Source organism: Erpetoichthys calabaricus, chromosome 1 (assembly GCF_900747795.2).
Source record: "Erpetoichthys calabaricus chromosome 1, fErpCal1.3, whole genome shotgun sequence".
Lineage (NCBI taxonomy): Eukaryota > Metazoa > Chordata > Cladistia > Polypteriformes > Polypteridae > Erpetoichthys > Erpetoichthys calabaricus.
Genome location: NC_041394.2, coordinates 333,637,976 through 333,653,669, shown reverse-complemented (window position 1 = coordinate 333,653,669; position 15,694 = coordinate 333,637,976). Strand labels below are relative to the sequence as shown.

General features: G+C 40.7%; 2 protein-coding genes across 2 annotated transcripts in view; one reads left to right on the top strand and one right to left on the bottom strand.

The window, feature by feature from the left end:
- Positions 1–15,694, bottom strand: part of LOC114665320 (gastrula zinc finger protein XlCGF57.1-like) — an 895,535-nt gene that overhangs the window by 223,393 nt on the left and 656,448 nt on the right. The gene's annotated exons all lie outside the window — the stretch shown is intronic.
- Positions 1–15,694, top strand: part of LOC114666874 (myelin regulatory factor-like protein) — a 117,572-nt gene that overhangs the window by 38,671 nt on the left and 63,207 nt on the right. The window contains exons 4-9 of the mRNA XM_028821911.2: positions 9,993–10,054; positions 10,143–10,371; positions 11,200–11,303; positions 11,756–11,903; positions 14,211–14,406; positions 14,658–14,734. Of these exons, the coding sequence (XP_028677744.2) occupies positions 9,993–10,054; positions 10,143–10,371; positions 11,200–11,303; positions 11,756–11,903; positions 14,211–14,406; positions 14,658–14,734 (816 nt within the window). The remainder of the gene's footprint in view (positions 1–9,992; positions 10,055–10,142; positions 10,372–11,199; positions 11,304–11,755; positions 11,904–14,210; positions 14,407–14,657; positions 14,735–15,694) is intronic.

The window sequence follows — 15,694 nt, the reverse complement described above, 5'->3', positions numbered from 1 at the left end:
TTCCAGGTTCATTTATACCACAATGAAAGGAAACCCCTGATGGGTGATCTCCATTGAACTTGTTCTGTGACTTCTAAAACCAACTGTATGATTTAAGGGTGACAATTAAAAGTGGGTGAATACTTATGTGATCAATTATCTTTGCAGTGATCTCCTTTCAATTTGAGACAAAAGAGTCTTTTTCTGCTTCTTCTTCTTCTTCTTGTTTTCCAACTTCTATGTGGGGTAGATATGCTTGATCAACCTTCTCCAAAAAGCTCTGTCCTGCACCTCCTCACCAGTCAAGTCCTTTTTACTTCAAATCTTCTTTTACTTTACCCATCCACCTCCACTTTCTCTTCTCCTGTATTTACATACCCATCCCTCTTTTGCCCACATATTCATTGTCTCTCCTCATCACATGTCCACACCACATCAACCTACTCTCCTGTACTTTCTTAGATATCTCTCCTAATTTTGTCGTACCTCTGACTGTCTCATTTCTTATTCTGTCCTTTGCTGCTCCACACATCAGTGCTGGTCTTACCACTGTCTTAAAAACCTGACCTTTAACCTTCACCTTAATTCTTTAATCACACAATACTCCAGATACCTTCCTCCAATTGTTCCATTTCACACTGCACTCTACTGGTTATGTCTGCATCTCATTCTCCATCTTAGGCTACCACTGATCCTAGATATTTAAATTTAAATGTTCTCTTTTCAATAGCTCTCCCTGCAAGCTAACTTCTAAATCCTGGTCACCATTAAACCTCAGTTATTCCTTGTTTTTCCTATTTACCTTCTATCCCATATCTTCCATTTCCCTTCTCCATTTTTTCAACTTCATCTCCATTTCTTGTTTTCTGTGGCTACCCAACACATCAGCAAAAAGCCTGTACCAAAAGGATTAGTTTTTAATCCCATGACTCAACAAATCCATAACCAGATCATAGAGGTAAGGACTTAAAGAAGACCTTGTCTATCTGGGATCTTGTCTGTTACTCCAAAACTGCTTGTTAACTCAAGTCCCCACTCCCTCATGCATATCCTGGAGAAAAACAAAATGTGAAAAGCAACACTCATTTGAATTAAGTGGACACCATGATCTGAGACCATTTTGAGTGTTCAATGAAAGAAGGCAACGACAGGGTCTAATGCCAGAGAAGGTAGTTAGCAGAATTGTTGTGAAAACAGACCAGAAGATGACACATTGTCTGTTTAATGAGCACTAGTCGTAACCCAAAAAGACAAAAGATTTACAGTCAAAAAATCAAAAGGTGAATCCAAGATTAAAATCGAACAATCAAACATTAATGTCATTCACCAAGTTCTCTTTTTGTTATAATACATATCCAGAGTCTTGGGTACCATACAGACCGAGGAGTTCACTTTTAAATTATCCCATATTAGACATTACATAGACCGACTTCTGTGAAATAGGCTTCTACCAACTAAATATTGCTTTCTAGCAACATTGCAATAAAAATGACGGCGCCCACTAAAAATACACAACATAATGATAAGAAATATTCTTGGAAAAATTAAGTAAAGAAAACCAGGATATAATTAGATTATCTGTACTTTAGAAGAACTATTTCTGGAGTCTGAGAAAAATGTAATCAATTCACAAAAAAATTCTTAAGCATATCATATCATAACCTGCTATATTGAACAGGCTTTCAGAAGGTGTGCTGATAGCACACACTCACGAGTATTTAGCCACGATTGGGAAGCATTTCTCATGTATCTGTGACATCAAAGGATACCATGGGTTCATCTGTATCCAGTTTCAGCTCCCTGACCTTGGAAGCAAACTCCTCTGAATTGTGGATGTGGTGGTCCATGTGTCCAACTAAAGGTGCCAGGATTGTGGCTAGGTATTTGGCAATGTGGTAAGTGACAGAGTTAATGCTGCTGACAATGGGTCTGAGGGGGGCTCCTTCCTTGTGTATCTTTATTTGAGGACATTAACGTCCAGATATTGGATAGAGAAGACAAGTGGTTTGAGAGAGGGATGAGGGAAGTTTTGCATGTGAAAATCAACATCCCCTCACTCAACAGAGGTGGAGGCCTTAGGCATAATCTGTCTTCAATTTATCATGCTGCCCTTTCATCCATCCCCAGGAAAATCAGGCCCAAATCATACCTCCATCAGGTGGAACACTCTTAATGACCCACTCTATGGGGGTAGGAGGGGCTGTTAAAAGGTGTGACGGTTACATTTACCCACACCGTTCCCTTCCTTTGTTTTACTCAACGAGCCTATTCAGGACAGGTGTGAAGTGAAACTAACCTGGAGGATAAATTTGTGGTCTTTAGCAACATTCCTCAGACTGAAGAAGCTGCTTGGATGAGCATTGAAACGTATCTACTGTGATGGACACCTGGGATCAGCAAGCCCAAACCCCAACATGAACAAACAAAGATTAATTTATTAATCAAATCCTCTCACATATGTCATCACAAGCCCAAAATACAAGTTTTTTTTCCTACCGCCCTACCTTCCTCCACTCAAGGGTTGCTCCACTACCTCCCAGCTCCAACTCAACTAGATAAGGGAGTACTTCCCGTGCCAGGGTGATTGCCCAATAGAAGCACTTCTGGGTCACAAGGAAGTCCATCATAACAGGGAGCTTGTCTCCCTACAACACCCTCTCGTGGCCCCCAGTGACTCTAGCAGGTCTGCACTGCTGAACTACATCTCCCGGCATACCTTGCTGGTTTACTAGGGGGCACCAACATCCGGGGCTGCTGCCATCTTGTGTGCTGGGGGAATAAAAAGTTTCTAGCAATGTCTTTCTTTCTTAGTGAACTCTCCGTTCATCCCTTTTGGTTCTCCCGTCCGGGAAAGGAACCATCCCCTCTCCTGGCCGGGATGTCTGTCCAGCCCATGTGGCATCTGCACTACTTAACAAGTACAAAGTCCATTGCCATGACTTAACTACCAGATAAATTTCACCTGGATGACTGAGAATATTCACAGACACTTTTCTCATGTATGATCAACCAACTAAGCAAATTCTTCTCCCAGTCAGTGATATTTTAACATAAACTAGGGGGCTCTGCCCCCTGCTCGCTTCATTTGCCACCCCCATGCGGGTGCTATGTGCCAGCCACTTTGTGTCTCTGCCACTCACGTATGGGTAAGCAGATGTACAATTTTAACAGATTGTTATTTCTATGGGAACTGTTACATATGCCTAATAGAACTAACTATTTTACATTAAAGTGAGTAATTAACCATAGTTAAAAATAGTAAAACATAATAAATTGAAATAAAATTATGTTTCATGTTGCATTAGGGGTATTCATTGAGTTATACGCCTTCATTCTGTTTGGCTTTGAAATTAACACGCAAATGCTTTTTAAACTTCTGTCTTTGATATCTCTGTCTTTCAAAACTATTATCGCTGACAGTTCGTCACATGTTGGTTTATTATATACTAAACAAAGAGCCTGTTTCGACAATGTAAGATGAAACAGGCATGAGTTTGTGTCAGCAGTCTATGAAGAACAAATGATAAGTAATGAAGAAGTTGTTTTGTAATGATTGTAGTCCGCTTTACTCATTACTGTACAGGTTTGTACTGTTAGTTGATGAATTTTCCAGGCCTATAGTATAATATTGAATGATGAATGTTCCAGTACAATATGGAATAGTAATAAGTATAAGCACCACAAACCTAATTGAATCAGAATGTGTAATTAGGCCTCAAGCTGTAGTCGAAATCGCCTTTCAGGCCTCTAGAGCTTTAATCGAAGTTGCCTTTCTCTTTGAATTTTTGTGGCCATTAATCCGTTGCCTGTCGGGATGTTGGTGAGGAGGCAGGCGAATTATGTATTAAGATATGCGAGCGTAATCTTTCAGATTCATATAGAAATCCAAGAAAACTTCTTTGTCTGTATTTTGCAGATAAATTCTGTGTAAAGTGCGATACTTTTGGACATATGGATTTGTATCCATTATTGGCTGTAGAATTTCATCCGATCGTTTAACTCTTTCAATTCTATGTTGCGTCACTTCTCTGTTATCATAAATATACACATGCCCGAATTGTGGTTTCTTCGAAATTAAACTTGTACTAGCTTTAATATTTGCGGGACCACAGATTCTCAAAGCGTATGGTCCTGAATTATGTAAATCTACGTTTTGAGCATTGAATGTTGCAATCGTGAACAGATTATTATAGATTCAAATATTTTGCCTGTATTGTTTGTGGATTTCACTTTCACCAAACAACACATCTTTTAATTTTCGTGGTTATGCCTGTTCATTGGGAAGAAACACTACTTTTCCCTGATGGCAACATGAATTAGATGATCTCTTTTCGCTGTTCGTTATTTCACTGAGTAATAATTTCCATTTGTTAGCACTAATGCGATCTTTACTATCAGTTTTTTGAGACTTTTGAATTTTAGTACTTTCATAATCTCTAACCTGCTCTGCATGTGTATCGCACCAACGTTGACTTTAAATGAGGAAAATGTAAAAATTTATAAGAGCTCAGAGCACAGGATCTGTGTCTGACAAAAGCATTCAAACGAATAAGACTTGAATGGACTGAGGGCATGTTTGAAAATGGTTGAGAGGAGGGCGGGACTTGACAGAATCTCTTGGCAATAGTCTTGTCTCTCCTGGTACTTGAAAAAAATCTCTTGGCAAAAAGTCTAATCTTGTCTCAAGATTTCCTTTTATGAAAGAGATGATATGCATTCAATTCAGATGTGGTTTTTGTCAGATACTCCAATTTTGAATATCATTTGCATCTATTGGGGGATTTCATACTCTAAGGTATTCACTGGATTCATTTTGGAATATACAGTGATACCTTGAGATACGAGTTTAATTTGTTCCGTGACCGAGCATGTAAGTCAAAATGCTTGTATCTCAAATCAATTTTCCCAACTGAAATTAATTGAAATGAGATTAATTCGTGCCAGCCCCCAAAAAAACCACCCCAATTTTTTGTTAAATGTTTTCAACATAAGAAAAATGTATTTATAATGAACAAATATTGTATACAAACAAAATAAAACCTAATACATAAAAGAGAATCTAAAGAAATAAACAGATGTGGGTGAAGCTGATTAGCGCATTGTAATGTTTTTTTCTTTCACTTCACTTTTGCTTAACTTAATTTTCTTCTTCACTAGTTTTTTTTCTTTTTGCCATGCTTTCATCACTTTCATTCTCAAGGCGTTTCAATAGAAACCTGTCCAAGGAGCTTTGTTTAGTCCTTCCCTTTATGAGTTAGGCAAGTGTCATTAAATAGCGCTGCTGCATGATCAGTTGCAACTGGTGTTTCTTTTCAATAAAGTCAAGTGTTAAACATTTGTCATTAAATAGCGACACTGCACGATCAGTTGTAACTTTTTCAGGGTGTTTCAAGTGCAAACACTTCCTTTATCTCACTTTAAGACATAACCTCCTCCACCATACCAATCTCCTGCAGAACCTCCATATGTTGCCACGTCTGTAGTTCCATCAACTTCTCCGTCGTCAGTTTCTCGGAATGCTCTTTGATGGCTCATATTTCGAATTTTGGCTCGTAACTCAAGGCAAAAAATCGACCTAGTGAAGGCTCGTATCTCAAAAAACTCGTACCTTGGGGTACTCGTATCCCAAGGTACCACTGTAGTTTAATTTTGATTTGTGATTTGGGCCATTCTGATGGAGCTATTGTTGATTCCCGTTACTAGGGACTGACCTGGAGTGTGTGTGTCCTTAGTGGCCGTGGCCTGTCAACATAGTTAAAGATTATCCCGGGGGTTTGAGGTTTTTTGGGATTGGTCGTGGTCAACCTGCAAAAGCGTGATCATCAGAGCAATCACCTGCAATGCTGCTTCAGTGAAGGCATGATCATCAGAGTAGGGGGATTGGCTGTGGTGCCATTTATAACAGTTAAGAGGTGCATGGTCCAGACACCGAAGACCACTGTTTCTGTAACTCTCACAGCGATCGCTCTTTGTAACTAAAGGATCACGTGTTCTAGACACTGAGTAGGACCCCCAAACTCAAAGTCTAATAATTCTGTCTGCTGTCCTATGGACAATAAGAGGAAAAAACCTTAGGGTTTTGGGTTTCAATAGGCTGTGACAGCAGCAGTTTGGTTTACAGAAAAAGTTGGAATGTCTCACTGCCATTGATGCAAAAAGGAAAACAGATATTGTCATCAAGTTTTACATTTAGGTGGATTGGTGATTCTAATTGGCCCTAGTGTGTGCTTGGTGTGTGGGTGTGTTTGTGTGTGTCCTGCGGTGGGTTGGCACCCTGCCCAGGATTGGTTCCCTGCCTTGTGCCCTGTGTTGGCTGGGATTGGCTCCAGCAGACCCCCGTGACCCTGTGTTTGGATTCAGCGGGTTGGAAAATGGATGGATGGACTAAGCTTCGTCGGCTGTGCGTGCTGAACAACTGTGCCAGGTGGAAATTCCATTTTAACAAAATCCCCATTTTAACAAATTATTTGTTCAGTCATGAGAACTTCTTTTTAATAGAATTTGATGTGCACCTTCAGTCCCTTTGCCTCAGTATCCACCTGAGTCTGAAGTTCTCTTCACCGGCACTCCTTCTCTCAACTGCATTCCCATAAAGTCTGCTTTACAGACTCTGTCATTTTGAGGCACCTTTCTCACTACCTGTCCGCTTTTATACTTCCTGCCTTTGAACTTCAAAATTTGAAGACGACTGTCTCAGCATGACTCCTACGTCTTTACTCCTCCTCATGTGTCTCGTACTCGCACTTGCTCTTTCAAAATTATTAGCAAAGTGAAACTGACCAATCAGATTGCTCTAAGGGAGGGACTGGACATGCACAGACTTTAACTATTTATTATATAGTAACTAATGAAGACTCATAGCAAGGTGATAAACTCTACCACAACTAAGTTTTATTACAATTTTTGGTTCTTCAATTTGAACCATTTTGTTTTATCATACTGGGAATTTCTTATTATTTATCATCTTGTTTGTGACATCATTGTTGTACCATTTTTGTTGTATTTTTTTCTTAGCTACATCCAGAACGTTTATAAAATAAAGTATTGTTTGTTCTCAAATGAGATAATGTAATCATTATTTATAATATCATCTCCAGGTTTTGGATAAAAAAACTCTAAAAGTCAAACTACCACACTAAATGTACAAGTTCAGGGCCACTTGCTTTGTTTTTTAACTTTAATTCTTGCTTAGTTTTTAAGCTTTGGTGGTCTTGTTTTCTGACTACCTCCACAGTACACTGAACCACATCTGCTCCATAACCTCCACTCTCCTGCTCTTAAAATTACCTTTCATCTCTTGCTCTTTATTTAGGACAATTTTGCCCATGTGTGCACAGCTTCTTCATTGCATTTGCTACACCAGTGGATGGAGTCTAAGCTGGGCCACACGCATGGGTCACCCTGAACATGGTGATTATGTTCATATACAGTTAGGTCCATAAATATTTGGACAGAGACAACTTTTTTCTAATTTTGGTTCTGTATATTACCACAATGAATTTTAAATGAAACAACTCAGATGCAGTTGAAGTGCAGACTTTCAGCTTTAATTCAGTGGGGTGAACAAAACGATTGCATAAAAATGTGAGGCAACTAAAGCATTTTTTAACACAATGCCTTCATTTCAGGGGCTCAAAAGTAATTGGACAATTGACTCAAAGTCTATTTCATGGACAGGTGTGGGCAAGTCTATCATTATGTCATTATCAATTAAGCAGATAAAATGCCTGGAGTTGATCTGAGGTGTGGTGCTTGCATGTGGAAGATTTTGCTGTGAACAGACAACATGCGGTCAAAGGAGCTCTCCATGCAGGTGAAAGAAGCCATCCTTAAGCTGCGAAAACAGAAAAAACCCATTCAAGAAATTGCTACAATATTACGAGTGGCAAAATCTACAGTTTGGTACATCCTGAGAAAGAAAACAAGCACTGGTGAACTCAGCAACACAAAAAGACCTGGACCTCCACGGAAGACAACAGTGGTGGATGATCACAGAATCATTTCCATGGTGAAGAGAAACCCCTTCACAACAGCCAACCAAGTGAACAACACTCTCCAGGGGGTAGGCGTATCAATATCCAAATCTACCATAAAGAGAAGACTGCATGAAAGTAAATACAGAGGGTGCACTGCAAGGTGCAAGCCACTCATAAGCCTCGAGAATAGAAAGACTAGATTGGACTTTGCTAAAGAACATCTAAAAAAGCCAGCACAGTTCTGGAAAAACATTCTTTGGACAGATGAAACCAAGATCAACCTCTACCAGAATGATGGTAAGAAAAAATTATGGAGAAGGAGTGGAACAGCTCATTATCCAAAGCATACCACATCATCTGTAAAACACAGTGGAGGCAGTGTGATGGCTTGGGCGTGCATGGCTGCCAGTGGCACTGGGACACTAGTGTTTATTGATGATGTGACACAGGACAGAAGCAGGCGAATGAATTGTGAGGTGTTCAGAGACATACTGTCTGCTCAAATCCAACTAAATGCAGTCAAACTGATTGGGCGGCGTTTCATGATACAGATGGACAATGACCCAAAACATACAGCCAAAGCAACCCAGGAGTTTATTGAAGCAAAGAAGTGGAAAATTCTTGAATGGCCAAGTCAGTCACCTGATCTTAACCCAATTGAGCAGGCATTTCACTTGTTGAAGACTAAACTTCAGACAGAAAGGCCCACAAACAAACAGCAACTGAAAGCCGCTGCAGTAAAGGCCTGGCAGAGTATTAAAAAGGAGGAAACCCAGCATCTGGTGATGTCCATGAGTTCAAGACTTCAGGCTGTCATTGCCAGCAAAGGGTTTTCAACCAAGTATTAGAAATGAACATTTTATTTCCAGTTATTTAATTTGTCCAATTACTTTTGAGCCCCTGAAATTAAGGGATTGTGTTCAAAAAATGCTTTAGTTGCCTCACATTTTTATGCAATTGTTTTGTTCACCCCACTGAATTAAAGCTGAAAGTCTGCACTTCAACTCCTTCTGAGTTGTTTCATTTAAAATTCATTGTGGTAATGTACAGAACCAAAATTAGAAAAAAAGTTGTCTCTGTCCAAATATTTATGGACCTAACTGTATTTGAAATTTTCTAAAATGCTGTATGGGAAAGGTGCTATAAAAAATTCCTCATGAAAATAACTGGTCTGGTCTCTGTGGTGGCCTGCACTGCTCTTATTGTCCCCAAACCTGATTCATGGGTGTTTTTTTGGTGCATTACTAGCATTTGATGTACATGTGACAGCATAGCCACTGTTGAGTGGACTGTAGTAACCTTGATGGGTTTCCTTGTGAGAATATATTGTGCAAAGATCAGGTGACCTGCTCCTTCAGTGCCAAAGCAAAAGTGAAAATGAAAAATGAATCTCACTCATCTCCAAATAGAAAAGCCAGATTTGTTAACCATTAGGCATTTAGGAAAAAGAAAAATCCACACAATAGAACAGGGAGGACAGAGACAAGAGTACCAACTGGGTTAGCTATTACCTAAACAAACAGGCTTGATGGACTGAATGGTCTCCTCTCATTTGCCATATTTCTTGTGTTCTTATGTATGTTCTTAGGGCAGGGTAGGTTACCAGTCTCAGAGAAGGAGAAATGGAAGTGGAGAGGAGGCAATCTCACCTCTCAAGTAGGCAATGGAAGGGAGGCCACCTATGACTCAGTTCAAAAGATCTCAGTGAACAGACTCAGAGTGCTGCACTGTATTAGTCTGGGTTTGGGTGTTTTACATGTCTACCCCTAGCGTCCATTAACCCTGACCTGAACCTTTAGCTCATGTCTGCATGCTTTAGCGACTGGCACACTCAGAGGCTAGCAAGCTTGGATTTGAAGTTGAACCTGTTTGTCTAGTTGCCTGCATTCACTCCATGACAGGTACACCACAGTTTGATCAGTGGATGGTGCTGCCCAGTAGGTAGTCCCCTCTTGTCAATGCCCATTATATCTCCCCTCCCTTTTTGAAGAGAACTCCTGCTGAACAATTTAATTTCCTCTGTTTCACTCTTGTCAGCTTGCTCCCCGAATCCCCTCCTGACTCAAGCTCAGACCCCTGTTCTCCTCCTCAGACAACAGGTATGTGCCTCTAATTTTCCATCCTCTTGCCCATCAAGACACCAATCAGTAGGGATATTTTAACATTTCTACTTATTTTCCCTTGTAGATGTGAGTTGTGGTACCTCCTGGCCTCCCACTGCTCCGTTGGCACCTCCATTTACTCCAGCCATCAACCCCATTGTGACCAAGGGATGCAGTGGAGAGCCACCTTACAGATGTGTGGAATTTCCAGGATCCTCTGGTGCCACTCCACTGCCCATGTGTGGTGCTACATCTTCTTGCACTGTGGCTTCAGCTTTTCCTTATGCACCTATGAGTGCCACCGTGAGCACTGGGTAAGTAAAATAGGGAACATGGCCCCACTTCTCAGAAATAACTCTCAGTTAGGTAAAATTCAGTTCAATTTTCTTATCTTTGGATTGGTGCATACACAAGATTTCTGTATAATGTCTCTAGATTTGTTCTATCAGTACCCAAAATTCCCTGGTGCTCATAATTTCTTTTTCACACCATCTTTCACAGACACATTTCCCAGCCTCCAATGCTCTTTGACATAACCCTTAGTCACACAACTTCGTATGTACTGATGAGAATTTGCCCAATATGATGCCATCTTCTGATTCTGCTCTCCTCTTCATGCATATCATGATACAATACAATATTTCACGATACATCATGATACTCAACTATACTTCACATACATTTTGATGCATTTCAGTACTTCACCGTACATCATGCTACTTCGCAATACTTCACAGACATCATGATACATCACAGTACTTCATGATACATTATAATAACTTCACTATACTTGATACACATTATGATATATCATGATACTTTATGATATGCAACCACTCCCATTGGTTCATTCACTTATCATTTAACATGTTGTCCACCACTTATGCTACCTGTTTTTCACATCTTCTGATGGCTAATGTGGCTATGGTTGCTCAGTGATGTACGGCCTAAGCCGTTGCCACTGGGTGTTTGTCTTTTGCTGTTGGTACCATATTGGTTATTTGTTTCTTGGACCTCTACTTTTATCCTCTGTGGCTTCTGTATGCTCATTAAAATGTTGAATCTATTGAAAATCATTATGAATTACTCAGGACCAAGGTAGATACTTCTCCCTCTCTCTTTCTCTCTCTCTCTCTGTACAGGGGTCCGATCCCACTTCCAAAGAAGAGAAAGCGCTGTGACTCTGGTGAAAGTGGCATCAATCCAAGTGTGTCGAACTCCACCAGCTTATGCTCAGCCACTCTGGGTAAGTGAACACCTATAAGAAAGACACAGTCATATTCTGAAATGCTCTCTAAGTAGAGACCACCAAGTGTCCACTTGACAGATCATTGATCAGGTGACAGGTGACTTCCTAGCTGCCACAGGTTTGCAGTTTGTGGATGGCTATTGGTGAACCAGACATGGGCTTTACTGTTAGAGATAACCAATATCCATGGGAGGATGGGGATTCCTGGTGCAGGAGGTCAGTGCTTATCTGTGAGGCCTGCATTCCATCTGTTGCACTGTTCACTGAGGCAAAAATACAGAATGAAGTGACAGTACTCACTGCCTGGTCTCACCAGGTCTTGACATGATGGTGAGGCGCAAAGATGGAAGGCCAAAGCAGGCCTAGTTGGGGAGCAACACGGGATGCTGTCCTAGCATGGGAGACATTCTGCCTCTAAGTATCTCTAAATGTGACTGTTTTCATTTCAGGGAATGCTATCTATTGTGGGGATGGTCTGGGCTATGAGAGCGATGGACAGAATGCGCAGTGTGGGTCAGGATGGTACCAGTCTTTAACCTGGAGCCCATACCAGTCACACCAGTGGACTCCTCTGTTCGACTCCAGCGGCAACAGCTTGTAAGAGATTAATCTACTTTCCAGCTTACCATCTCAATTGCTGTGGAGGTTGTGAGTGAGATGACAATCAAATAGGGATGATCCAAGAAGATAACCCAAATAAATGAATACCAAAAGGGTGAAGAGCATAGCCACATGATCTGCTTTCAGGATAGACTAAAGATTAAAGAAAAACCTCTGTTGAAAAAAGAGGGGATTCGAATTGTGGGATTTGAAGGAGCACAACCTCTATGGGGGGAGTAATCCTAGGGTAGTTAAAACCGATGTGTCCATCATGCATCTGCACCAACAAGGGACACTAGTGACTGGTGGGTGTCAATAGTCAGCAATCCCTGGCAAGCAGAAGTCATCAAACCTTTACCAGGGGTTCAGTTTTGACATCAAAGGTTTGTCTGCAACTTGCACCTGAACTGAGTGCTATCTGAATAAAGCAGAGCCTGGTGCTTGACTCCCCACTGCCCTCTATAGGCAGCATGGAGAAATTCTTATGACTCTGCAATAGGTTAGGATCTGAACATAATATTGGGAGTTACAATTAAAGTGAAACAATGCTCATCCATAAAGTGCTAATTTCGTTAGCAGACCCAAAAACAAAGTTGTCATAGCAAACAGCAATTAGGTGAACTGATACTGTAAATTAGAAAGGTTCAACAGCAGCAAATCAAAAAAATTGATGATCAAAGCAGAAAAAAAATGCAAGAATTTCAATTGTCGAAATATCCTTTCACTAAATCACTAGCCTGCATGAGTCACTGGTTTTGACTTGCTGTGCCACCGTCTTAAATTTCACACGTCATCATGAAGTCACACACTTTGCTGCCATTCACGTCTACAATTTTTCATTGAACTTCGCTTGCCAGCAACGTTAACAGCTACTGTTGCTGTGATGCTGTGCAACTTCCAGGCCTGGTGCAATGCCACATGTGATATTATTGAGGCCATAGTCTTTAAGATAAAAGAAATTACTTCTTGACGACCCGATCTGAAGACAATTTCCGATTATGATTTACACCCTTTTAGTTTCCCCTTTTGTTTAAGCGGACTCTCAAGTGAAACAAACCACGATCCTGACTGGTTTATTTGTGCCATTTGGCCTTCAAAGAAACATCCTCGACTTGCAATATAAATTGCTATGGGGAGACTTTTAAATTTTTAAGGAAAAATCTAGGCAGTTATGTCCTACCACAAAGCTCCACTGTACTGTGACCTTAATGGTAATAGTTAAGAGGGAAAGGGCTGAAAAGGATAATAGGGAAAACTGGTACCCCCTAACAGAAGATAACACAAGATAAGCACATAAGACAAATTGTACCAGACTATGGCCAGTGATGTAGTTTAGTGCTGGGTGATTTCCGGAACGCTCTCATGTTTCTTATTGGAGGCCCAGTCTCAGATATTGTGGATCTACCATTTCAGGATTTGCACTGATGGACCTCTCCCAATGATGAAATGTTACAGATGGCTGGCTTGCCAATGTCTAGCCACTTTACCTTAAGTTCACTATTCTAATATTGTGCTTGATGTCAGAGGCCTTTTGGTTAATCTCTGGAGATCGGGAGCAGCTGCATAGGTGCTGGTAGGAGAGGACCCAATGCTGAGATAGAAGAGATGGGCAGCTGGGTGGTCTTCCAGGAGTTCTGCCATGGTGCTTATTATATGGCATTCCAAAAGAGCAAGTGAGAAACAACCAGGAGAGAAACAGAGTCAAAAGCGAAAGAAAATTACTGGTGACAACGGAAAATTACTAAGAGCAGACAAAGGTAGCAAATGAAGCATTACAATCAGTAGCAGAGAAATTGAAAACAAAATTTTTATACTTGCAAACTATTCACAATCTAAGCTTTTATATCTTCAGTGACACAGTGACCTCCTGAATAATAGCCTCTAATAACCGGCCTTCACATCCCAACAAAATGGCAAAAAACCAAAAGGTAAAATTAGTTCTTAAAAAGTTATGCATCAGTCTTAGGTAAGTGAACTGAATGTTCTCCGATTCTCAAAACAACCTTTGAAGTTAATGAAAAAAAAATTATTTGCAGTGAAAAACATTTTTAAGGTTTCATAAATCACAACACCAGGAGCCAATTTATATTATTAACTGCACCATCTTACTTTAGCTTTATGTGTTGGAAGAAAAAATAAACAAAAACAGCATGGAAAGGGCACCTAATGTTCTACCACCACTATAGCAAGATCTGTCAGTATATCTCACCCTAGTTTCACACTGGAAAGATTAAAAGCATACCAGTACCCCAAGCTGCCCCACCACCAAGAACTTTATTTCATCCTTGTCTCTCTCTCTCATAGGCCAACTCCAGGCTACCAAGTGGACGCTGACAAAGGCTTCAATTACTCCCTCTGTGATGAGGCCTTCGTGTGTCAAAAGAAGAACCACTTCCAGGTGACGGTGCACATCGGCATGATGGGAAACCCCATGACATTGAAGACCTCCAAGGGATTCACTCCAATTGATGCATTCTACATAAATGTCTTCGGCATCAAGGCAAGTCTGTTCATTGTTCTTCCATTCGTTGTTGTGTCTTAGAGAACGACTGACTTGATGGTCGCATGTCAAGGCACACGTCCAACTCATTGGACCAACTGTCCCATTTCTAGTGAGATGTTTAGCATTTTCATCCTGGAAAAAAACTATTAATGTGCCTCTGGTGCCACCTAGTGACCCTACACCTTATGTCTCTACTTTGAAGGACTAACTGTGTACATCTTCTTTTTTTTTAATGTATTTCATCCCAGGCTGACACACCAAGTCACATCGTGATGATTGAGCAGTCTCAGTCTGACCGAAGCAAAAAATCGTTCCTGCCTGTCAAGTAAGAAGTCCTTTTGCTTCTAATTCAAATCGATGGCTGGAAAGGGAGTGTCAAAGGAGATGTGTACGTGTGAGGACACTTTGGGCCATGACCACCTCCCTTGGGTGCTCATAATAATTAAAAATAAATATACACAGATCTACTATTGGAACCAGAGACTGTGACATAAACCACTCATGGTGGATGGTGACTTCAAGTAGTTATTTCTGATTTAAGAAGTTGATTCTTCTTACCTTTAACTCTGATCGCTTATCCTTACTTACCAGAATTGGGGACCCCAGACTTCCTTCACTAGGATCCTGTTCAAACTGGTGGTTTCAGGCTCATTAGCATTGATTGCTTGTCATGATTCAACCAGAGCTTTATCCCTGGTTAAAATGTGATTTCTGTTAATTTAATCTTTTTGTTAGTCAGTCAGTCATTGTCCAACCTGCTATATCCTAACACAGGGTCACGGGGGTTTGCTGTTGCCAATCCCAGCCAGCACAGGGTGAAAGGCAGGAACAAATCCCCAGGCAGGGCACCAGCTCACTGCAGGGCACACACACACACACACCAAACACACACCAAACACACACTAGGGACAGTATAGGATCGCCAATGCACCTAACCTGCATGTCTTTGGACTGTGGGAGGAAACCGGAGCACCCAGAGGAAACCCACGCAGACACGGGGAGAACATGCAAACTCCTTAATCTTTTTGTTTTCTTTTAAATAGTTTACAATTATTATTGGATTACTGATTTTGTTTTTGTTTTCTTTGTTATATTGCATATTGTGATGAACATTTTGTATTTATGAAGATTTCTTTTTTGGGGCCTGGTCCATTGCTTTATGTTTCTTATGTCTGGTATGTCAGTCACAGAGGGGTGGTGACACCTAATGCTGCTTTTTAAGGAGTAGCCAATGAAATGGCTGTATCAGCACTGAGGGTTCTTTCTGACCATTTTGCAAGTGTTG